Here is a 22,650-nt window from a genome sequence, read left to right as displayed (position 1 = left end):
TAACACACTAATGAAATATTTTAAAGCAAATTTTAAACTAAGGTCCAGTTGAATAACACAGTAAATTCAGGAACTGACAGTACAGACCTGATATTGGCAAATGCCTGTTACATGATTTCCTTACTACTTGAATGGCTCTTTCACAGAGTCAGTATTCTGCTAATAGCTCTGGCTGGCTTTTTCACATTTAAATTAAATAGATCTTCTCTGGAGAAAGGAGAGCCACAGGATAGGGATAGGAAGAGGTGGGTAGGTGGATAGTAAGACTCAGCAGTGCCCCAAATTTTCAGGTGCTCTAAATAACTGTGTATTCTGTATATGGGTAAGGACAGCTCTGAAAGAACTATTCATTGCTAAAAGAAAAGACTATAGAACTTGGATTAACTGGATCCAGATAAGGAAGGCCATTGCAATGCTGCTGCTGACAAAAACTCACAAAGATTCACGTTCAGTTTGAGATCACAGGTACCCGCATTGTCTCTGGGCAGGGGTGTGAAACAAAGGCTGCGTGTGCAGGCAGGAAACAGAAGAGAATGACATGAAGGAAGAGGCAGAAGGACAGATATAAATTTTGCATAGGAACAAATAGGTAGAGCTGGCCATCCTTGAGTTGTGCCTTTGACAAGGGTTTCTTTTTAATGGACTTCTTGAACGGTTCATAAGAAAGTCATGACAGTTCCTTTCTTGCCAATCTGCCAAGGTTCCAGCGGATAAAAACGGATAACAATCCTTTGTGTGTGGAAGAGAAGAAAACACAGAAGGAAAGGAAAAATTATTATTTTATAATGCAACATTATCTCCAGTAAATTCTCTCAACAACCCAGAAACGTATCACTAAACATAGCTCTCAGCGGTCTGGTCTGGTCTTGACTGTAATAAAGAACAGGATTTTGATATGGGACAGTGTGTGAGGGGGTTCTAAAGTCCTGTCCACTGCTATAGGAAGTTAAACTGGTAACTATTTATCCAAGGTGCTTGTACATTCTCATTGCTGTAGCATCTGAGTGGCTGCTGACCCCCACTACAGAGAAGAGCAAGCTGCACTGGGGTTTGTGCTAATTGTGTTAAATGGAGCTACTCAAGTTCAGAACAGAGTAAGCCCAACTAGCTCAGTCGGTGCAGCATCTTCCATGTCCTTGCCTACCCTTGCAGCTCAGCCCAGGGTGAGCATTAACACAGGTACACAGACTGCTAAACTCAGAGCTATTCTTGGAAATAGAAAATACCTTAGTTATATGCACAACAGGAATTCACTGCCTTTTTCATTTCAGGCATCTGCCCTACTTATGTTTGCTGTATTCCTCTTAGCTGTTATTCTCAAACCACCATGCTTTTTACCAGTGTTACTTGCCTATGGCAAAACACCATAGCAAGGTGTTTCTTAAACTGTGTTCCATGGCACACCAGTGTGCCACGAGGCAGTCGGAGGTGTGCCGCAGAGAACAACAGAATTGAAAATGGCCACCCTTAAAGGGGCAGGTGATCTTCCCCATCCCCCTTCTCCTCCTTCAACTTTTTTTTTTTTTTTGCTCAGTAAAAAAATCGTTGGTGTTCCTCATTAAAAACAAACATTGTTTGGTGTTCCTCGGTCTTAAAAAGTTTAAGAAACACTGCCATAGCAGCAGGATTCCAAAGGCAGCCAGTTAGGCAACTGGCTTACAACCTAGTTAACATAGTTAATATTTCTCTGTTATCCTGTTGTAATTCAGCGCTAGGACTTTTTTTTTTAAACTTCTGCTCATCATAAATCATTAAACACAAACAATTTTTCTCCCATATAAACACAAAGGGAGGATAAAATAATTCTCTTCCCAGAGCTGTGAACTACACTTGGAGCGAGTTTTTCTCTCTGCTGCTGCTACTGGATTAAGGGGAAAATAAAGGAGAAAGGGATAGAGGAAAAAAAACACTGGCAAATTCATCTCAGAGGCAAAGTAAGCCTTATGCTACCATCATTTCAAGGACGTCTGACCTTTTCTTTAAATAGATAAATTAATTTTATATTTCCTGTACTGAATATATGACATCCATGACATTAATTAGCCCTTCTGAGGGGTTATTGGGATCAGAGGTGACACTAATAGTATAGCGAACTTTATGTAAGATGACGGAGAGATGGAGTCAGAGCTGCTACGTAACAGAATAGGGGAACCAAATTAATCCAGCCTAAAGAACAGTGACATTCAATTGCCATAACTCTTTTTTTAATCTGTTTTCACTCCAATGCAGCTCTGCTTCTAATGCTTCTCCCCAAAATCCTCACTCATAAGTCACCAGGCTCTCTCTGATCCCATCATTACACCACTGCATTTTGGGGATAACTCTGCTATTGGTACTCCTCTGCCTTAACAACACCTGGGGGTTTAACCCCTCACTTAGAAAGCCAAGAGAGGAGCAAGAAGGAAGGTGTCTTATGAGTGCAGGAAATCAGCAGCAGAGCAGAGGGGAAATCAGAGGACTGGAGGACAGAGTGCCTTCCTGCTAAGGCCTCTTATAAAGCTTCCCCTACTTGTACCTAAACCAGTGGTCTCCAACCTTTTCACGCCCAAGATCAGTTTTTAAATGTCAGAACACGCCAAGATCTACCCATCCTTCTCCCAAGACTTCACCCCTTCTTTGAAGCTCCGCCCTCTCTTCTCCTCCTCTCCATCACTTGCTAACCCTGACCCTTATACACTCTCAAGGTATGGCTACATGGCCGGGTTTTTTTCCAATTCTTCTGTAGGAAGAGGTTTTCCCAGCATTTGGCCTGTCTAGACTGGCCCAAATGTTAGAAAAACCCCTTCTTTCAGAAGTCCCCTTATTCCTCGTGGAATGGGAAATACAGGGGTTGCCGATGGAGCATGTTTGCTCTTCCACTAAAAAAAGCTGAAGAGCAAACACGTCCCTGGATGCAGAAGAGTTTTTCTGAGATACCTCTGGTACCCCATAAAAAACTCCTGTAGTCTAGCCGTACCCTCACTGGGTTGAGACAGGAGGTGCGGGCTCTGGGGTGGGAATGAGGGATTTGGGTGTGGGAAGGGGGGAGAGGTGCAGGCTCTGGGAGGGAATTTGGATGCAGGAGGAGGTGGAGAAGGTTGCTGGCTTGGGGAAGGGGCTCCAGGCTGGGGAGTGTTGGGGTCAGATGGAGGGTTGGGGTACTGAGCAAGCCACAGGCTTGTGGATGTGAGGGTGCAGGAGTTTGGGTTGGGGTATGTGAGGGGCTCAGGGCAGAGGAGTTGGGTGGGAGTATGATGGGCTCAGGATACAGATTTGCGGTGTGTGGATGATGCAGAAGTCTTGTGGCAGACTGAGGATGTGGGGGTGCAGGAGTTTGGGGATGTGAGAGGCTCAGGACAGGGTTCCAGTGTATGATAGGCTCAGATTTGGGATTGGGGGGTGGTACAGGAGTGTTATGATTCTGAGGCCAGAAGGGGGCTTGGCCCCATTTGGGGGTTTGTTGGCCAGGCTTCATTTTTAAATAAAATATTATCTCAAACACAAAGTTTCAGCATTGAGTTTATTTCTGAGAAGGGCAGGGAACCTGTTTTGAGTCGGAGTCACTGACGCACAGAAAAGTCAGTTGAGGCCACACAAAAGAGATGAAACAAATCAATAAATAAATACACCTCCTCCAAAACCCCTCCTCATTAATGTGGCCCCAACTGCGCTGGTGGGAGTAGGGGACATGGTACTGAGGAAGGGTGCTCGGGACAGGGACAGCATGCCAGTGGGGACAGGATGCCAGTGGGTGCTGAAGCAGGGGACAGGGTGCTGTGGCACGGGACAGGGTGCTGGTGGGGGTAGGGGACAGGCTGATGGGGCAGGTAGCAGGCTGCGAGTGGGTGCTGCGGCAGGGGACAGGGTGTTGGTGGGGGCAAGGAACAGGGAGTCCCTGGTACTGCCTCCTCTGAGGACTGCTACTCCCTCCCCCCGGCAAGGGAAGCACATCCTGGCACTCGCCTGCTCCGGGGACTCCTACCCCCTCCCCCTCGCAGGGGAAGCTCATCCATGTGCGCGCATCCTCCAGGGACTTCTACTCCCTCTCATCTTTCCCACCCCCGGGGCAGCTCTTCCCGGCGCACGCCTCCTCCAGGGACTCCTACACACACATACACACATCCCACACTGGAAGTCCCCGGCATGCCACAGACTTGGGTCTGGTACCGCGCCAGCTGTCTGGGGGAAGGGGACCAGCCAGCACACTTCCTGAATCCCCAGAAGAAGCATGCAGCTGTGGGACTTCTGTCCACCCTGCGGGAAGCCGGCACTACCTCCATTGTCACTGGAGGTAGGCAGTGGGGTTCTTGGGGTTTGAGGGAGCCGAACACCTCGCAATTGACTGGTCGGGCCCTCCCGATCGACCAGTCGATCGCAATTGATGTGTTGGTGACCACAGACCTAAACAGAGACCTTGATTAGTGAGACAGCTCCACAGCACTGAACTGGGTCTGACTAGGAGGCTGTACTAAACCTCCTCTACCAGCTGAATACATCACCAGACCCCCACTCTCTCTCCTCCCTGTGCTGCTCTCACCTGTCTGCATCCAGCCCCAGCTCCTTGGTGAGGAACTCAAAGAACTTGGCACTGTGTCCTCTGTTCTGCTCAGCGGTTCCAACCACTGCGATGGACGAGATCAGCAGCTGAGCACACGGCGCTGTGGAGCCGCTCACCACCATGGGCAAGTCGCTCTTCACTGTGACATTTATCCTCTGCCAGGCCAGGCACACCCAGGGAAACAGGCATGGGAGGGAAAAAACACAGAACAGATCTGAGTAGCATCTGATGGGGAGCTGGTGCCTGGGCCACCCACCCACCCCCAGCTTTCCCTGTAAAGATGCAGGTTTGGGAGAGGTTCAAATGCCATGCAGTGGATTAGCAGAGCGCCCATCGCCACCCTCCGCTGGCTACTGGTGCTGCACATCCACACATGCCTTGGTGCACATCACAAAATTTATTCCCAACATGGATGGAAAAAACCTAGAGGGCACATTGCCAACCCAGCCCATGCATCCTAGGGGAATCCATTTCCATTTCCCTCCTATTAGGGTGCGCCCAGTCTAGTGGTTCCCACCCAGTACCTGCCATACTAGAATCCCTCCCGCTCCCATCTAGCCCCCCACAGGGTGGGTGCGGAGACAGCAGAGAGCGGTGGGCAGAGGGAACAAGGCAGCTGCTGCCATCTCACCATAGCAGAGAGGACAAACCCTGCACGTGTCGCAGGCGCACGGAGCCGGCCCCCGCAGGGCGCACTCCAGGGGAGCCGCAGGGCCAGGGCGCACGGAGCCGGCCCCCAGGGCGCACACGCCAGGGGAGCCGCAGGGCCAGGGCGCATGGAGCCGGCCCCCCCAGGGCGCACACGCCAGGGGAGCCGCAGGGCCAGGGCGCATGGAGCCGGCCCCCCCAGGGCGCACACGCCAGGGGAGCCGCAGGGCCAGGGCGCACGGAGCCGGCCCCCCCAGGGCGCACACGCCAGGGGAGCCGCAGGGCCAGGGCGCACGGAGCCGGCCCCCCCAGGGCGCACACTCCAGGGGCGCCGCAGGGCCAGGGCGCATGGAGCCGGCCCCCCCAGGGCGCACACTCCAGGGGCGCCGCAGGGCCAGGGCGCACGGAGCCGGCCTCCCCCCCCCCCCAGTGCGCACACGCCAGGGGAGCCGCAGGGCCAGGACGCACGGAGCCGGCCCCCCCAGGGCGCACTCCAGGGGAGCCGCAGGGCCAGGGCGCACGGAGCCGGCCCCCCCAGGGCGCACTCCAGGGGAGCCGCAGGGCCAGGGCGCACGGAGCCGGCCCCCCCAGGGCGCACTCCAGGGGAGCCGCAGGGCCAGGGCGCATGGAGCCGGCCCCCCCAGGGCGCACACTCCAGGGGAGCCGCAGGGCCAGGGCGCACGGAGCCGGCCCCCCAGGGCGCACTCCAGGGGAGCCGCAGGGCCAGGGCGCACGGAGCCGGCCCCCCAGGGCGCACTCCAGGGGAGCCGCAGGGCCAGGGCGCACGGAGCCGGCCCCCCCAGGGCGCACACTCCAGGGGAGCCGCAGGGCCAGGGCGCACGGAGCCGGCCCCCCCAGGGCGCACACGCCAGGGGAGCCGCAGGGCCAGGGCGCACGGGGCCGCCCGCGCTAGGGGCCTGCGTGCCGACTCACCTCCTCGGGCTTGCTGAGGATGGCAGCGGCGGCCTTGCACATCTTGCCGGCTAAGCCCGGCGGCAGCTGCGCGGCCGGGAGGCTGGTCTCCAGCTCCACGAAGGGCATGGCCGAGGCGAGCGCTACCAGGCCGCCAGAGTCTGCCGGGCCGCTGCCGCTGCTTTTCCCCGAGCTTTGGCTGCAAGGGAGAGGGTGGGGAGCGAGCCCTCGGCTGCGATTGGCTGCGTTTGGAGACATCCTCCTCTGTCTCTCCTTGACCCGCCCCGCCCCGCCCCAGGCCTGCGTCTCGCCGGGTAGCATCCGGGGGCACCAACAGGGACCGCCTGGCCCACGCGCGTTCCTCTCGCGCGAGGAGGTTTGCTTTGCCTGACCCTTTATAACAGAGCTGGCCTTGCCATGAGGCAAACTGAGGCTGTCGCCCCAGGTGCAAGACTGTGGAGGGGCCGCTAGGATCCAGAGTGTATAGAAAATTGTGTCTGCTGCTGGTGCATACCTATTATCTCTGCTCTAGATGTACAGAGAGCAGTGCCATGAGAGGAGTAGAACAGGAAGAATTGAGACCTTTCAAAGTTTTGTCCCAAGCAAGAGGTCATGGGGGCGTCATTTGAGCTCCCTGCCTCAGGTGCCAAAATGTTGTGGACCGGCCCTGCTTTATGAACATCTTGCCACTGGTGTCCACCTTGCACCGGGCCAGTCCTTGCCCAGGCAGGGCAGGAAAAGCAGTTCTGGAGCCTCCAAAGCTGCGTGCCCCGTTTACCAGATCTTACCGCAAAATACAGTAGAATGGATCAGATGCCCTGTTTTGGCGGGGGGGAAAGGCAGGTGGTATTTCCACAAGGCAGAGAAATTTGATATTTGGTGAATAGCATCAAAGACAGCGATACATAACGTGCCTTTAATGGCACATGTACACATGTGTGACATAGTGGGGGTACTTGCTGGGCTGTGGTGACCTCTGCTGTCTGGAGCAAGACCCAGCAGGGAAAACCTCATTATGCAAAGGTGATGCCAAACCGGTTGAACCAGATACACCCCATGGAGAGGAACAAAGGAAGGTGGAGGCTGCCCTGGCTGGGGGGCAGGGCTGGAAGAGAGTGAGTTTAGTGGCTGTCTGGGAGCATGGAGGAGACAGCCTAGGGAAAGGGGCTGGAGTTTAGGGGCCCAGTCTCCCCCCATCTCAAGGGGGCCTGAGGCATCCTAGCCCAGCTCTGTGACCAGATTACATCTGTGCTGTGCTGTATCCTGGAGAGGCAATAAACTTCCTCTATTCCACTGGCTGGTGCAGTCTGTTTGTGCCATTTCGGGGTGCAGGAGACGGGGGACCCCCAACCCGCCGTCACAACATGTGAAAGGAATAAATCCAAAGGAAACCCTCTTCTTTTAATATCCTGTGGCACTGGCAGGCAGGGATATAAATAGGCAATACTGATTATTTATCAGGAAGGCAGCTTGTGTACTTCATGCAATCCCCAGACCTGGACCATCCCTAACAAAGCCACACATTGAAACGTGCCAATGGAGTTTTCTCTTTCGTTTGTCTGTTGCTGGAAACGAATGTTTATCTCTCACACTCTGAGTGACCTGAGAAGAACAGTAGGGGTGAGGAGGTGGAAAGGCATAAAACACATGGCACACACAATAATAACCTGGACACTGAAATGTAACAGTAAGTCTTGACATGCAGCATGACCACAACTGATTGATCACAGCCTGTCATGTGACACAGAGTACTTATAATCATATGCCTATACCCCCATGAACACAGCTTACTGTGATACTTAATTTCTCTTGTGTGGGCAGCCTTTTTCGCATTCCTTTATCTTCCCTAAAGATCGGAAATCATTTCTGCCCCTAGTTGGGAGATGGATAGAGAGGTTTATGTGCCTACGGCTGGCTGGGACTCTATGCCTTCCATGTGTTCATTGTTTCTTCTCACTTTGATCTCTCTTCTTATTTAGATATTCCATACGGATAAATGGGCTGAAAAAAAATCTCATTTTCACTAATAGCTGCCTATTTTATCTCCAGATAGGGTTGCAAAAATCCAAGAAGCCTGTTTTAGAGGCTATGTTAAACTGAAGTGGCTACTTCTAATACACATTTATAATACCTGACTATTTATGCTGAAATACACCTTCATTATCATTAGAAAAAAGTTCTGCTGCAAAGTCTGAGACTGGTCCATGTGATAGAGACTTAATGATGTACAGCTTTTGAGTGGAAAAACCTCAGTAAAAATGGACACATATAGCAGATTGTGACATTTAAAAACCAAACCCACAACCCTACTTGGAGCTTCTTAAGAAAGGGAAGTATGTTTGTTAAGAGAAGAGAACAAAGCCCTGCTTTAAACTGTCTACATTTCAAATTAGGGATGTAACAGGATAACCATTTAAATGGGTATTTTATGTATCAAAACATGTAGATTGTACAATGAGGTTTTCTGAGCACAGCCCATTTCTTCAGAAACTCCAGTCATCTGAAGAAGTGGGCTGTGCCCACGAAAGCTCATGACACCATCAACATGTTTTGTTAGTCTATAAAGTGCTGCCAGACTATGTGTTGTTTTTTAAGTTTATCCTGTGCAGACTAACTCAGCTCCCCCTGAAACTTCCTGGGATTATCAGTTAACATGAATGGCTACATGCAGGCTCATGCCCTGCTCCCAGGGAGCCAGCTGCCACCCCCAGCTGCTAGCTTTATATCAGAGCCCACAGCACAGGGTAGGAGTCAGGAGAGGGAACTTGCTTAAAAACCAGCTTCCGGAGCACACTGGCTCCTGGGGAATCCCCTGCTGTGCTGCAGGTATGTTTAACCCCTGAAATTTTTAGCAGTTACATGGTTACCCAATGACCTGCTTTTTAACATCCCCCCTTTTCAAGCCTAGAACCTCTGAAATCAAAGATAACAAAACATCCAAAGACAAAAGATTGCTGCCTTTTTATTTGGAACATGTGCTATAAAAGGATACAGTATTCTGAAGAGGCACATTAGCAGGTGCGGAATCTGAGAGGTGGATGTCTGTGACACTTTAAGAAGATTCAGAAAATGTTGGTACATAAAATACCCAACTCCTGCTCTGAATTTTCTAGGGAAGAATGAGTAATGGCATTACAGTGAAGTATGCAAGAGCTGCCTGTCTGGCTGGATGATTGTTATATCCATGTGAAAAAGCTACAGTAAATGCTGTTTCTAGTTTTAATTTCTATTTTATAGCAGTAACAGCCCATCAGACAGTGCATTTTCAAGATTTGCGCAAAACATTTGGCACGTCGTGTGATAGAAGATACCTGACGGTTGGTATTCTGGGCATGCAGCTGCACAAAAAGCGCTCTGCTTGGAGGGTCCAAATAGCATAGTTACTTCTAGCAACACCTTAAGAGCATAAAATCCTGAATAGATGGGATACAGGAGGTTAAAACAGAAAACTCACCAAGGAATGAATCAGTCCTCTGCAGCAAACTTCCCGCTGTGAAGAATTGGCAATTATGGGATGAGAAAAGGAAAATAAGAACCATGTGTGCAGCCCAAAGAAACTAAACTGTCCCAGAGATTAGTAAACTTCCCTGGAGAGAAATCCAGAGCATACGTGTGGATGGGGGATAAAGACTCTGAGCTAGAAATCTGCATTCTTTCTGAATTTGTCAGAATTGTCCAACCAGCCGAGAACAGTCACCCTGAGGAAATTTAAGAGGACTGTGACAAGGAAGCCCTGTGAGAAATAATGGGTGAATTTAGGGAAGGTGGTGTGCAACACAATGCCTCCTTAAAGTGACAAAAAGGAAATGGTTAAGGGGGAAAGATCCAATTATAAAGTGCCCTGCTGTGATTCACTGTTGGATGCCTTGAGATAATTCACTTGCTCATCACCCAAAGGTAAAGACAGGGAATGTGGAAAAGCTCCACCACTCAAGTGAAACCTGTGCCAACTTCTTCCTTCTTGGCACAGGGCAACTGCACAAAACAGAGAAATTTGGAGGATGGATTAAGGAAAACATTCAGAGAAGGGAAAGAACTTCCCATTTCCTCCTAGTTCAGCATCTTCAGCAGCTGGGGTTTCATTTCCACCTTCATCTGTGGATCAACCTGGATATTCCTCAAATTCTGGGTGTTCAGGATCTGCTTGTGTGCTTCCTGGAAGAGCTCCTCCCCTGCCGATTCCTTCATCTGGCTGTGCCATGCTGCCAGCTCGGGCCAGCTCTCGAAGATATTACAACCAGCACCTACGGGCTGCAGAGAGAAAAGACCCAGCATCCAGATATGTTACTGGAAAGGAAAAGGACTTAACTACGCACAGCAGAATCCTGCCTGGGATTAACATGCTCCTGCACCTAAATGTCTGAGCCTGACTTGAAGGGTGAGGTAAGTCCTCATTGCCACTGACAAGGTGCTCACTGCAAAATCTCGGCCACCAAAGGTTAAGCCAGGAGATAATAAGCCAACTTCTCCAAGGGTGTGTCTAGACTGCAGGGTTATGTTGACAAGAGTGGACTTTTGTAGACAAAACTATACCTGCATCTACACTGCCGCTGAGTTCTGTCGACATAACGTCAACAGAACTCAGCAGTTTTGTCGACGGCGGTAAACCTCATTCTACGAGGAATAACGTTTTGTCGAAAGAGTTCCGCCGACAGAATGCGTTATTGCATTTACACTGTCCTTTGCGTCTACACTGTCATGTCGACAAAGCGGCTTGCTTTGTCGACAGAACTGGATGTAGTCTAGATGCTCTTTGTCAGCAGAAGCTTTGTCGACAGTATCTGTCAACAAAACTTCTGTCGACAAAAGCCTGTAGTCTAGACGTACCCCTACAGTTTAAGGCCTTAAAAGCAAAAATAAGGAACAACTGAATTTTCTTTCATCTTAATTATTTTAGAACTTTATTTACAATTGTTTTTAAGATTGTTATTGTCAATTCTTGTTTATATGGTAAGATTCTTTGCTTGTGATAATGTCCAGTTAAATGTTAAATAATGAATATATATTTGTAATAATCAATGTAATAATAAATGTAAATGTAAATGTAAATAATAAATCAATGTAAATAATAAATGTAATAATAAATATCTGTCGACAAAACTTCTGTCAACAAAAGCCGGTAGTCTAGACGTACCCCAAGAGCTTAATGTCACTGTAGCTACAGCAGCAGGAGAGAATTTGGCTCAGTGGCTGTAGCAGTTCTCACATGCACTGTGGTGTGGTCAGTGAGAGAACACATAGTCACCATTGAAGATGAGAATGGCAGCATCAGCTGTTTTCCTTGCTCTCTGAAGAGTTGATCTGCCCTCTGGAGGGAGGCAGGGGAGTGCTGATCGATGGAGCATCTGGAGGAAGGGGCCTGGGGAGAGGTGGAGACGGAAGGCTCTGTAACACTATGCTCCAGGCAAGTGACGCGTCCATACGGGAGCCATGTCATCGTACATGCTGTGTTTTGTGATCTTCCTGGTTGGTATTTTGCAGGTGGAGAGCAGGAAAGTGACCCCCATCCACCAGGGGAGGAAGCTCTAACCCACCCTGGGGCTGGGCTCAATCTAAGTACCTGACCTGCATGTCCTCTCCGTGAGTGCTTGAACTCATCACAAGGACAGAGGGCTGAGATAAGGAGGGAATGACTTGAAGGAAAACGGAGGACAGGGCAGGGGCAGAGCAATACTAGATCAGACAGTTCTGTCTGCCATCTTTGTGAGGCCACCGAACCCTGCTTCCCCTCCTCAGGTGTGCACAGCCGCACCAGACCCTGGAAGTGCACCAGGAGCACATGGTCTTCAGGCAGCTCAGACAACCGTCTGTCATGACACTGAGCATTCACAAACTCACCTCCATGAGCTCCACGATAGCCACCAGGTCTGCCAGGGAGATCTCGCTGCCCATGGTGAAAGGCTTGTCCTGCAGGAACTTCTCTGTGAACTTTTTCAAGGAATTATTCAACTCATCCAAAGCCTCTTGCAGCTTCTCTAAGGGCACTGGCTTTTCCGTGAAAAGGGGATTCACCACCTGCACAGGGAGGAGGGAGGAGGACAAGCTTCCACGCACATGCAATGCAAGTTAGTCCCAAATGGGGACTTGCACAGATTGTACCATTTGTTTACAATAAAGCTAATCTAGTACCCTGCGTGTATGAACTTCTGCTTCTCTGTACCTTTAGGCATCAGCAATCAGGATAAGACTTAATGGGGTCATCCAAACAGCTGGACGTTTTTGAGAATAATTTGTGGATCTCAGATGTCCTTATGTCAAATGCTGGCAACATATGCTTCAGGTTGCACTGTCTGCTTCTCTTTTATTCATACTTAGTAGGTGGATTAATCTGTTAATGTAAGAGGAGTATTAGGATCCCCACAAGTTTGATTTGAAAATATACATGTTACACAGTCACTGTAAGAAGAAACATACCAAATCTCCCAAAGATCCTTAGCCGTGCTGCTTTCCATTAGACCACTAGAGGGAGAAAAGAACTAGGTGCATGTGCTTTATTATCTGGCACCTTCATCATAATTTGCACTATCATAGCACCATGTAAGTGATCTGCATTTGTCCACACTTATTAAATACAACATGGGTTTCTGTATGTTCACCAATAAGCCGGCTGTAGCCACGAGACATCTGCTTATTGTACAGACACCCCAGAATGGAACTGTTTAACCTCACATAGGCAATGTGGCTGAAACAAAAGACAGGACTATGTAGCACTTTAAAGACTAACAAGATGGTTTATTAGGTGATGAGCTTTCGTGGGCCAGACCCACTTCCTCAGATCAAATAGTGGAAGAAAATTGTCACAACCATATATACCAAAGGATACAATTAAAAAAATGAACACATATGAAAAGGACAAATCACATTTCAGGACAGAAGGCAGATGTGGGGGGGAGGGAGGGGAGAGAGGTGGGGAAAGGTAAATGTCTGTGAGCTAATGGTATTAGAGGTGATAATTGGGGAAGCTATTACCCATTACCAAGATAGCTTCCCCAATTATCACCTCTAATACCATTAGCTCACAGACATTTACCTCTTCCCCCTCCCCCCCCCCCCCCCGCATTCCCCTTCTGTTCTGAAACAGATTGATTCTAATAAGGCTTTCATGGAATCCTTCTCATTGGCTTCTTGAAACATTGCTTTCCCATTGAGCTCTCTGTTCACTTGAGATCCTAAGATCCCTTCAGAAGGAAGGGCCACAGGCTGAGAGAATAAGAAAGGCCTCATGCCATAGTGCCACCTGCACTTTTTCCTTCAATATAATCCATGGTGTGCTTCACTGAGGCATAGATTAGGAATGTTAGCGTATAGTCATCTACATGATTAACTGATGAGCCTGGGATCAATTAATCCAAAACAACTACATGCACTCGCCGGCTCCCCGCGAGCACCAGCTCCTTGGAGCTGCCTGCCTCCCCCTGTGCTGCTGCCTCTGTATCAGAAGCAGCAGCGTGGGATGGGGGCTGTCCATGGGACCTTGGGCCCTTTGTGGACAGGGGCTGCTGCTGCGAAACAGTCTCTGTCCGTGGTGGACCTGAGGTCGCTGCAGACAGAGGCTGCTCTGTGGGATGCCGGAGCAGCCTCTGTCTTCATCTTGGGTTGCCTGCAGAAAGGGGCTGCTGCCGCCCTGGGCTGCTGACTCTGTATCAGAGGCAGCAGCGTGGGGCAGCAGGCAGGAACTGGTCTGCACAGGGAGCTGGTTTTTAAAGCAACTCCCTGCTTGCAGCTCTGCTTGCCATCCCACTGATACAGAGCCAGCAGCCCGGGGCGGCAGCAGCCCCTGTCTGCGGGGGGGGATGAGGCAAGCTCTCTGATACACAGGCAGCAGCATGGGGTGGCAGAAGGCTCCCCAGGAGTGGGGAATGCACTGGATATCGGCCCCACCCCCAGGGAGTATTTTAGTAGCCAATAACATTTTTTGCGACTCCACGATTCCTAAAATAAACATCTAACGTTCCACTAGATTGCCATTAGCATTCTCACTCACCGGCCTGACGGGATTCCACTCTGGGGCCCCTGGAGAACGTTTAGCCAAACTGCTCTTCTCTGTGCCTTAGGCAACCTGAAACCATCAGGGACTCCTTATTACTGGCAGGGCCTAGAGCACGGCAAGACCAAACACCATCCTGTCCTCCTCTCAAGGCAGACTCCAGCAGCCAAATGCACAGCTGAAGTATCAAGACGGTTGTAAATACTGCGACAAGGAAAGGAGGTTTCTACCTCCCCATTCTAACCTCTCTCCTAAGATGACGTTTCCATCCTTCAATAAAGGCACTTTCTTCAGGGAGCTTATGTTGCTAAATTCTTGAATGCTGAGCCATAAAAGAGTTATAATTAATAAGAAAAATAATTAATGACTAGTGGTGGGGAAAGCAATAGAAGCTGAAGATGAGCTAACAGTATAGCATATTTGAAACCCAATATTTTGCTATTGCCACTGCCAGCCATTTAGAAGCACTTTGTTGTCTGCTTTTTCCTGTATATTTTAGAAATATCCATCTGTCTGTCAGTTGGTTTGTTCAAGAACTCCTCCTAAACGGTAAGAGCAAAGACCACCACATTCCCCATGCAGCTTCCTTTCATCCTAACTTAAAGCAAGGTCAGGGTTTGATTGTGCCAGGACAATGGGATGTGCCTGGAATGGGATTGCTTCTCATAAACCAGAAAGGGAGGGGTCTGGCAGGAGGGTTAGTTATACTGCAGGGTGGAGAAAGGGACAGCTATCTACTATGAGTTGCAAAGAGTGTGTCTGTTTGTCTGTCTCCCAACTGGGGGACATGCATGCCCTGCCCCCACCTGGCTGTGCCCACTGCAGCAGCCATAGACAAATGCTTCTCATATGATCCCAAGCTGCTATGATGAGAGAGGTCTGAGGTTATCCTCTCTCCCGAGGGCAGCCTGCATACTGAACCCCACATCCTCAGCCCCGCCCTGGAACAAGGATTTAAATTAAGAAAATTAAAACTTATTTGAGTTAAGGACCAGAACAACACCAAGTAAATCTTCTATCTAGTTATAAAGAAGTCAGTGGGCATTTTCCATAGGTGTATTTCTCAGGTTAAAGATGAAACATAAACTAAAAAGCCAAAAAATCCAACCAAGGGCTTTGTAGTCTGACCATTATGCCAAGCATTTCACTGAATTGTGCAAGAATTCAGTCATTTTACTGTTGTTAATGCTAGCAGTAAATGAAACACACTGAACAAGTTACCTGCAAATGGTCACTCTGAAATGGGAAGAGCATTTCCTACAATCTTGAGGGGAGGGAGTTGAATGTTTGTATGACATATCTGCCGACAGTAAGGAAGAAGGGAAATGAGAAGATGTACCAATCTTCAGTGGAGCAGATGTGTACACACACATGCTGTTTAACAATTGTCTTTCCAAAGGATGTTCACATTACACAAGTTAAAAACCCATGTCTAACTTTATAGAATGAATTTAATAATGAGTTGGGCTGAATAAAGCAAAGGAGAAATTTCTACTTGCAACCTGCTTTTCCAGAGGTTGGATAACAGGTTATCTTTTAAAAGCATCTCTGAAAGCAAAAAGCCTGCCAACAGCTGCAAGTCCATCTAAATTCACCCAGGGTTGGACTACGCAGCAGATTACCAAGGGACCACTGTTGCAGATACAGTCACACATTTTCAGTCCAAGACTAGAATAATAACATGGCGTTTGCAGGACAATTCTCTCTACAAAGCATGAAAAGGCAGCATGGGGACTTATTGCCATAGCAAATATTTAAAAAGCCAGATCAGCTACTGAAATTGGAGTTTTGCTTTTCTAAATTAATAAAAGTGGCCCTGGCAGACTGGTTTTGATGGACAGCATACTCCAGCATTTCATGTTGTTTCAAAAAGTGACCAGCAATAGGATGTCATTAGTTCATAAGAAAATGGTAGGGATAGGACAGTTTGTTTGAAGAGCGACGCTACTCTGAAAAATGACTGTATGAATGAATGAAAGGAATTAAGTTTGAAGGTCCCAACCTGTGCTGTATCCACGGGTGCATCTACGCTGCGTCCAGAACTCAAAATGAGCTACGCAATTTCTAGTCAATTTCAAAATAGTTTATTTTGAAACTTGATGCTGTCTACACAGCACTTCTTTCAAAATAAATCACTCTTCCGAAATGTCCCTTACTCCTCGTGGAATGAGGTTTACAGGGATGTCGGAATAGCTAGCCTGTTATATTTTGAAATAATGGGTGTGCTCAAAAGACACAAAATAGCTATTTTGGGATACCTCCAGTATCCTTGAAATAGCACTGCAGTGTAGATGTAGCCTAAGAAACTACTGATCAAGTTTGCTACCTGCCAGTCCAGCAAATCCATTCTGGGATCATCAATAAATATAACATTCACCAATTTATACCCTGATTAGCTGTGCAATATCAATGAAGATTAGTGTGTCACTAAGGAAATCATCTGACCTAAAGTTCTTAATTGCAGATAATAAAGATGAGAGGAAATAACCCATTTTAAGGCTCAGATTCTATTGTCAAAATAGATCTTGTGTTTTCTTAAATCGATGATCTGGAGTCACCGAATATAACTGCATGCAGTAGTATTACAGGTAACTTTTTCAAAGTAGGCCAGCACTGTAATTACATGTGTAAAAGGGCAAGGCTCTTACTCTCTTTGAGAGAGTCAGTGAAGTATCCCTATTACTAGCAGCAGCCCCACACCATGGATATAAAGGGAACACTTTGAATTTGCCTACAGACAAGCACTGAGAAAACGCACCCGCTCACTTAACAGGATAGGCTGAGAGTGAGACAGCTGTGCATTATGGTGCTTATTAGGGAGGATAAAATGCATGTAATCAGCTAACCCTGTAACCACTGAAAATTTCAGAGGTTAGACGTGGGGTAGTAACAAGCTTCCCGGGAGCCGGTGTGCACGGGAAGCCAGCTCCCACCTGCCCCCACCCCACTCCTGGGGGAGCCAGCTGCTGCCCTGTGCAGCTGCCTCTGATAGAGGGGCAGCAGGGATGGCAGGTGGCTCCCTGGGGATTGGCAGGCGTTTCCCCGGACATACTGGCTCCTGCCTGCCGCCCTGTGCTGCTGCCTCTGATACAGAAGCAGCAGCACGAGGTGACAGTTGGTTCCCTGGGAGCTTGTGTGTGTTGGGAGCCAGCTTGCTGGCTTTTAAGTGAGCTCCCAGTGAATACCGGCTCCCGCCTGCCACCCTGCTTCTAGGCTCCTTGGAAGCCACTTGTGACTGCTTGTGTGACTGGTAAGCTCATGCCTTGACAGAATCCGAGCCACCAAACCCAAGAGATGACATATCCACACAGACACCAAAGTGAACCAAGAGGTCTAGTCCTAGAGGGGCCTGCCTATAAAAATCTCCACTTCCTTTGCAGGGGCTCGTCTCCCCCAAAGGGGCAGTGTTATCAATAGGGAGTGTGCCACGCAGAACGTCAAGCAGAGAGGGGGCTGGATCAGCGTCACAGGGCTCTGCGTTTGACAGGGAAGTGGGCGGGGAGACAGGGTTTATGTTCTGGACCAGGAGAGAGCAAAGGGAGCGGGAGGAGGAGACAGTCCAGCTTCTCCCCCCACCCACTGCTGAGCAGCTCCAGGCGCTTGAAGTCAAAGGGGATGCTGTTCTTCTTGGCGAAGATACAGATGGACTGGAGCAGGATTTCAGATGAAATGTAAAGAAAGAAACAGTGAAATACTCTATGTACACTGCTATGCGCATTGTTTGAACCTCGTCCTAGTAGATGCATGCACTTCAAGTAAACAAAACAGAACTGTCTTTGATTTTTTTGGTGTTATTCAGACTCTTTATGCCTTCATGGAGGGGAGTCCTGCGTGACAGGCAGTAATGGAGAAGATTTCACAAGGAGTAGGACCCCAGCTGAAGACTTTGAAGTCACTGTCAAACACAAGATGGGCATGCAGACCAGAAGCAGTGGCTGCTGTAAGACAAAACTACTCCATCATTTTACAAGCTTTACAAGAGATTATCGAAACAACTCGCCTTGCTGATGCTAAAATAAAAGCCAGGGGCCGTATCCATGAACTAAATTCATTCAAGTTCATCTTTGCCCTTCACGTGGTGCACCCTATTCTCTAGATGGTGGTAAAAGTGAGTAAGGCTCTTCAAGCTCCAGATCACAACTTACTCACTGCAATGGCAGGGGTGAAAAGCTTGCGTAACTCTTCGGCTGCGATGAGAAATGGCCCAGAATATTTTCAATCTATTTTCAATGACACTGTAACAATGTGTATAGAGAATGATATATTGATTCCCCCAGTTAAGAAGAGAAAAATGTCCACTTGTATTGCTGATGCGTTTGAGTCCCAGCATCTCTTAGACACAAAAGAGGAGCAGGAGAGAATAATTTCATTTTACCCACTCCTAGACTTAATGATTACTGGCATTGACCAGTGATTTGAACAGGAGACTTGTAAAGTTGTGACTGCAATGGGAACACTGCTGAGCTTAGACATTGGCAGGGACGATATGAGAATCATTGCCAACAAATTGTAAGTGTCCTTGGATGAGTTGGAAGCTGAAGTCGGATTGCTTCGGGGTCAGGGTTGGCATTAGGAAGTGCGGGGCCCAATTTGAACAATTTCGACAGAGCCCTGCAGAAATTTTGGTTGAACAAAACAAAAAAAGCACAAAAAATCCCCCACCAATATACACACACACACCCTTCTGTGGTGCAGGAAAACCCTGGGCTAAACTCATACCTCCTGCGGTTCAGGCAGCCGATGCATTCCTCCTCTGGGGCTGGCAGATTTGTATAATTTTTGGTGGTGCCCCATTAGCCACACCTCCTGACCCATTAATCACACCACACCCCCCCATTAGCCACACCCTTTGTCCCCCGTTAACCAGGCCTCTGTAGGTAACATGCTCGGGGCAAGATGGACACATGATCAGAAGTAAAAGGTGTCATGTCACCCCCCTCGAAGGACTTTCCTCCTACCAACAGGGATTAGTTTGGCCCCCACCAAATCCCCCTCATGTAACTATCCTGCATTTGTATTAACCCAACGTGTGTGACATTAACTCAGGGGCAGAGAGGCTGGGGGAAGTGTTCCCTCTAAGGCTATATCTACACTTGTGGCTTCCCACAGAGCATCCACACTACCCGCCTGCTCTTGTGCAAGGAAATTTACAGTACAGCATGGTAAGAGAAGGCATCTTGAGCAAGAGCTATGCTCTTTTCTAACAGGTGGTGTCTTGCGCAAGAAGGCAGTGTAGATGCTTAGCAGGGATTTCTTGTGCAAGAAACCCCTATGGCTAAAATGGCCATTGGAGCTTTCTTGCACAAGAGAGCATCCACACTGCCATGGATGATCTTGCACAAAAGCACATCTCGCACATGGCAGTGTGGATGTGTTCTTGCGCAAGACTTCTTGCACAAGAACCCTTGTGCAAGATGTTCTTGTGCAAGAAGCCACCAGTGTAGAAATAGCCTAAGAGTTTCCTTCCATGAGCAGAATGGATTTTGTGTTGTGCACCAGTACTGAGTTCATGTGGCTTGTTTGGATGTGCCACTGGGGCACTCAAGTTATTAATACATATTTTATAAACCTTTACCTTTTCTCTCTGTTGCCATGTCTCCTCCCTTTGCTCTATCAGCTCCCCTGGTGCCTGCTGCCCTCCAGCCCCTCACCCTCCTCTGCTGTTCTGACTCCTGCCCTTCTCACTGCCCTCAGCCCTCTTGCGACCTGCCTCCCTACACCAGCAATTCTCTCCCCCCTGTGCCCACTCCTCCAGAGCCCAACTCTGATCATGTGAGCTACCCCTCCTCATCCCCTCGTCTAACACCTGCCCTGCCTCTCTCCTCTGGTGCTGGTCCCTCCCCCACAGGTGTCTGCCCTTCTGCTTCACCCCCAGAATCCCTTGCCACCTGCACCTTCCCTTACTCCTGCACCCTCCGGGTGCCTCCCCCTTCCCTTACTGCCCCTGCCCCCTTTTTTCCTGATGCCCACCTCCTCACCACTCTCTGCCCCCATTTCCCTCTGTGCCCTCACACATGACTTGCTCCATCCTGGCCTTCCTCCTGCCCACCCCTTCTTTCAAGCCTTCTCCTAGCACCTCCCTCTTTAGCCCCCAATGTCTTTCCCCTCTCCCCTCCCAGCATCACCACTGACACCTCCCCTCCTGCCCTTTTCCTCATTGGCTGCACTTGGCCTCCTGGCATTTGTCTCTCCTCCACCCTGTGCCTTGGTGCCTTCCCCTTTCTTTCCCCTCCACACAAGCCCCTTCCTCTCCCAGCCCTTCCCCTTTCTTCCCCCTCCCCTACCTTCTGCCTTCCACTTTGTGGGGCTGGAGGCCTGCGCTCGAGCCCCGGACTCTGACCCCAGAGCTAGGCCGCACGGCGCAATACGGCACAGAGCAATTTTAAGGTCCCAGGCCATGACGTCACGTCATGTCCGGACATATCCCTGCCCACCTGCAAATGCCATGCATGGCAGCACCAGCCAGCAAGGGGGAGCTGCACGGAAAGCCGCGCATGACAGGGACGGTCCAGGGCTGAGGGGGATGCGCTGGGGCCAAGGTGGGAGGCCACACGGGGGGGCTGGCAGGTGGGGTCTGGGGCCCACTCCAGGCAGAGCCAGGGGAGGGACCCAGCTCCAAATATTGCTGGAGTCTGGCCCCCGTCTCTGAATATTAACTCGCTGTCCATGGTGCCCGGCACACTTCTGGGTTCAGCGAGTGGGGCCCCTTTAGGTGCGGGGCCCCATCCAGGGAATTGGGTGAATCGGCCTAAAGCCAGCCCTGTTCAGAGTTATGACGGATCTGTTTCTAAAGTAGCACGAACACCTCCAGAGAGTGGCTTGATTGGCTAAAGGAATCGGATCGTTCTTCCATGTTCCGGGCCTTTTCCAAATGTGGTCAATGCTTTGCAGTCTTACCTGGTACAAACTGTTCATGTGAAAGAGCCTTTTTGAAACTAGCACATGTAAAAAACAAACTAAGAAGTACAATGTCCCCACAGCACCTCGACTCACTCGTGATTTTGTACATTGGACAAGAATTGGCTTCGTCAGTTTATTACAATGATGTGATTGAGGAATTTAAGTCCATAACACCTGGTGAGCGAGGTCTCATTCTCTAGGACAGGAAGATGAAGAAACCTTAATCTGTTTTGGTCAATTTGGGTTAGCTCATTATCTGGTTAAAGATAAAGATCATGAAAATTGACTGTATCTTTGTATACACCTGGTTATCACTACAGCAAAAATTTGGTATTTTGTGTCTCATTTTTTAAGTTTGTATTTTTTAAGTTAAGTTTAGTTAATTTAAAAAAAATTAAGTTGAGTTAAGTTTTAGTTTCTTCAGTTTGTTTAATGAATAAAAATAATGTCCTTTATGATTGAAATGTTCGCCTTTAAAAAAAAAAACTCCCTGGGTGCACACCCTAATGAAATCTGCTGCTCACGACGATGGAGATGGGTTAGAAGCACCAGCCTGCAATTTCCCCCTGGGATTCTGCCGAGGCTTGGCTCCAGCAGGAAACTTTGTGTGCGCTTTGGTGTTTCCAGCTTCCCCTGCCACGTGGGGAGGGGAACCCTCTACTGACTTGAAGACAGCGCTCTGCTGGGACACGCAGCAGCATCCCTGCTCCCCCCGCCCAGCAAATGATGTGCCCTCCAGCCTCCTCCGGAGCGCCTTGCAGGTGTTCATTCTGCCCCCCCTGGCTCCAGTCTTTCTCTCGACGGGCACATAGCACTTTCCTCTTTGCCTTGTGCTACAGCAGGACTCATACAAAGCGCTTCCGTGCCCACTGCGATGGCAGATGAGGGCTTTTTCAGATTTCAGACTAGCACTGCTCACTGACGCGTAAGGGCGATGTTTATATTTCCGTGCGTGCATTGTCTTACGCTATGGCAAAAACAAGCGGGCCGGCAGGTTTTTTTTCAGTAACAGTGGCTGTGACACTTGTATGCTGTTAGGTCTGATTTGATGAGCAGGTAGTTTTTAGGTGAAATGAAACTCGGTACGCAAGGCTAACCAGACAACTCCTGAAAGGGGTCGCTATTGGCAGAACTCTGAAAGCTCCGGGAAGGCGAAAGTGGGAGTTGCTGAGCACAGAGCCCCCAGATTTTCTCTGTGAGTGCTCCAGGCACGGAGCATCTGTCCATGACAGACCAGGGAAATTGCTGCATGAGGGGAGTCTACCTTATCGGGGTCTATCTCCTTCAGCACTTCAACAACAGCAACCCACACAGCTGAGATAGCAAATACTGAAAGGGAAGAGTGTGTAAAATCCTGATGTTTTTAGTCATCCTATTTTCATTGACAATGGGGGAAGAGTTTTGCTTGACCAGATTATGGTTCAAGGATAGCAGGAAACCATCCACGTGAGCACACAGAACTATAGATTACATGCTTTTCGGGTGCTTTCACAATTGGCTGTTTTCAGAACCATCCTAAGTCCTTGTAGGGTTTTCTCATCATTGCCTCCTTAATTTTGCTGCAGTTCAAGAAGGTTTATGTGTTAGTGCAGCAGAACTCCTAACAGAAAAGTCACAAAAGCCCTTTAAAAGACGCGCGGCATTACTCCGAGCCACAAAATACCTT

General features: G+C 49.1%; 2 protein-coding genes across 2 annotated transcripts; both read right to left on the bottom strand.

Moving 5' to 3' along the window:
• Positions 1 to 516: 516 nt before the first annotated feature.
• Positions 517 to 6,336, bottom strand: DDT (D-dopachrome tautomerase). Its single transcript, XM_075897951.2, has 3 exons — positions 6,119 to 6,336; positions 4,517 to 4,692; positions 517 to 729 (listed from the first exon to the last, which is right to left on the bottom strand). The coding sequence occupies exons 1-3, from the start codon at positions 6,224 to 6,226 to the stop codon at positions 657 to 659; spliced, it is 357 nt and encodes a 118-aa protein (XP_075754066.1). The 5' UTR covers positions 6,227 to 6,336; the 3' UTR covers positions 517 to 656.
• A 2,699-nt stretch (positions 6,337 to 9,035) lies between these two features.
• LOC102445157 (glutathione S-transferase theta-1-like) lies at positions 9,036 to 17,834 on the bottom strand. Its single transcript, XM_089775312.1, has 5 exons — positions 17,649 to 17,834; positions 14,329 to 14,406; positions 12,487 to 12,556; positions 11,936 to 12,112; positions 9,036 to 10,348 (listed from the first exon to the last, which is right to left on the bottom strand). The coding sequence occupies exons 1-5, from the start codon at positions 17,828 to 17,830 to the stop codon at positions 10,148 to 10,150; spliced, it is 708 nt and encodes a 235-aa protein (XP_089631438.1). The 5' UTR covers positions 17,831 to 17,834; the 3' UTR covers positions 9,036 to 10,147.
• Between the last annotated feature and the right edge of the window lie 4,816 nt (positions 17,835 to 22,650).

This window comes from Pelodiscus sinensis, chromosome Z (genome assembly GCF_052426305.1).
Source record: "Pelodiscus sinensis isolate ZL-2025 chromosome Z, ASM5242630v1, whole genome shotgun sequence".
Taxonomy (NCBI): Eukaryota; Metazoa; Chordata; order Testudines; family Trionychidae; genus Pelodiscus; species Pelodiscus sinensis.
Note: the sequence above shows the minus strand (reverse complement) of the source record. Positions and strands in the feature narration are given on the sequence as shown.

Excerpts from the sequence above, each read along its gene's own strand:
- DDT (XM_075897951.2), bottom strand. The coding sequence starts at position 6,226 with ATGCCCTTCGTGGAGCTGGAGACCAGCCTCCCGGCCGCGCAGCTGCCG. Across the intron at positions 4,693-6,118 it reads TCCTCAGCAAGCCCGAGGAG|AGGATAAATGTCACAGTGAA; the intron begins GTGAGTCGGCAC and ends CTGGCCTGGCAG. Across the intron at positions 730-4,516 it reads CTGGGGCTGGATGCAGACAG|GATTGTTATCCGTTTTTATC; the intron begins GTGAGAGCAGCA and ends CCACACACAAAG.
- LOC102445157 (XM_089775312.1), bottom strand. The coding sequence starts at position 17,830 with ATGCATCTACTAGGACGAGGTTCAAACAATGCGCATAGCAGTGTACAT. Across the intron at positions 12,557-14,328 it reads AACGTCATCTTAGGAGAGAG|TGGTCTAATGGAAAGCAGCA; the intron begins GTTAGAATGGGG and ends TTCTCCCTCTAG. Across the intron at positions 10,349-11,935 it reads CTATCGTGGAGCTCATGGAG|CCCGTAGGTGCTGGTTGTAA; the intron begins GTGAGTTTGTGA and ends TTCTCTCTGCAG.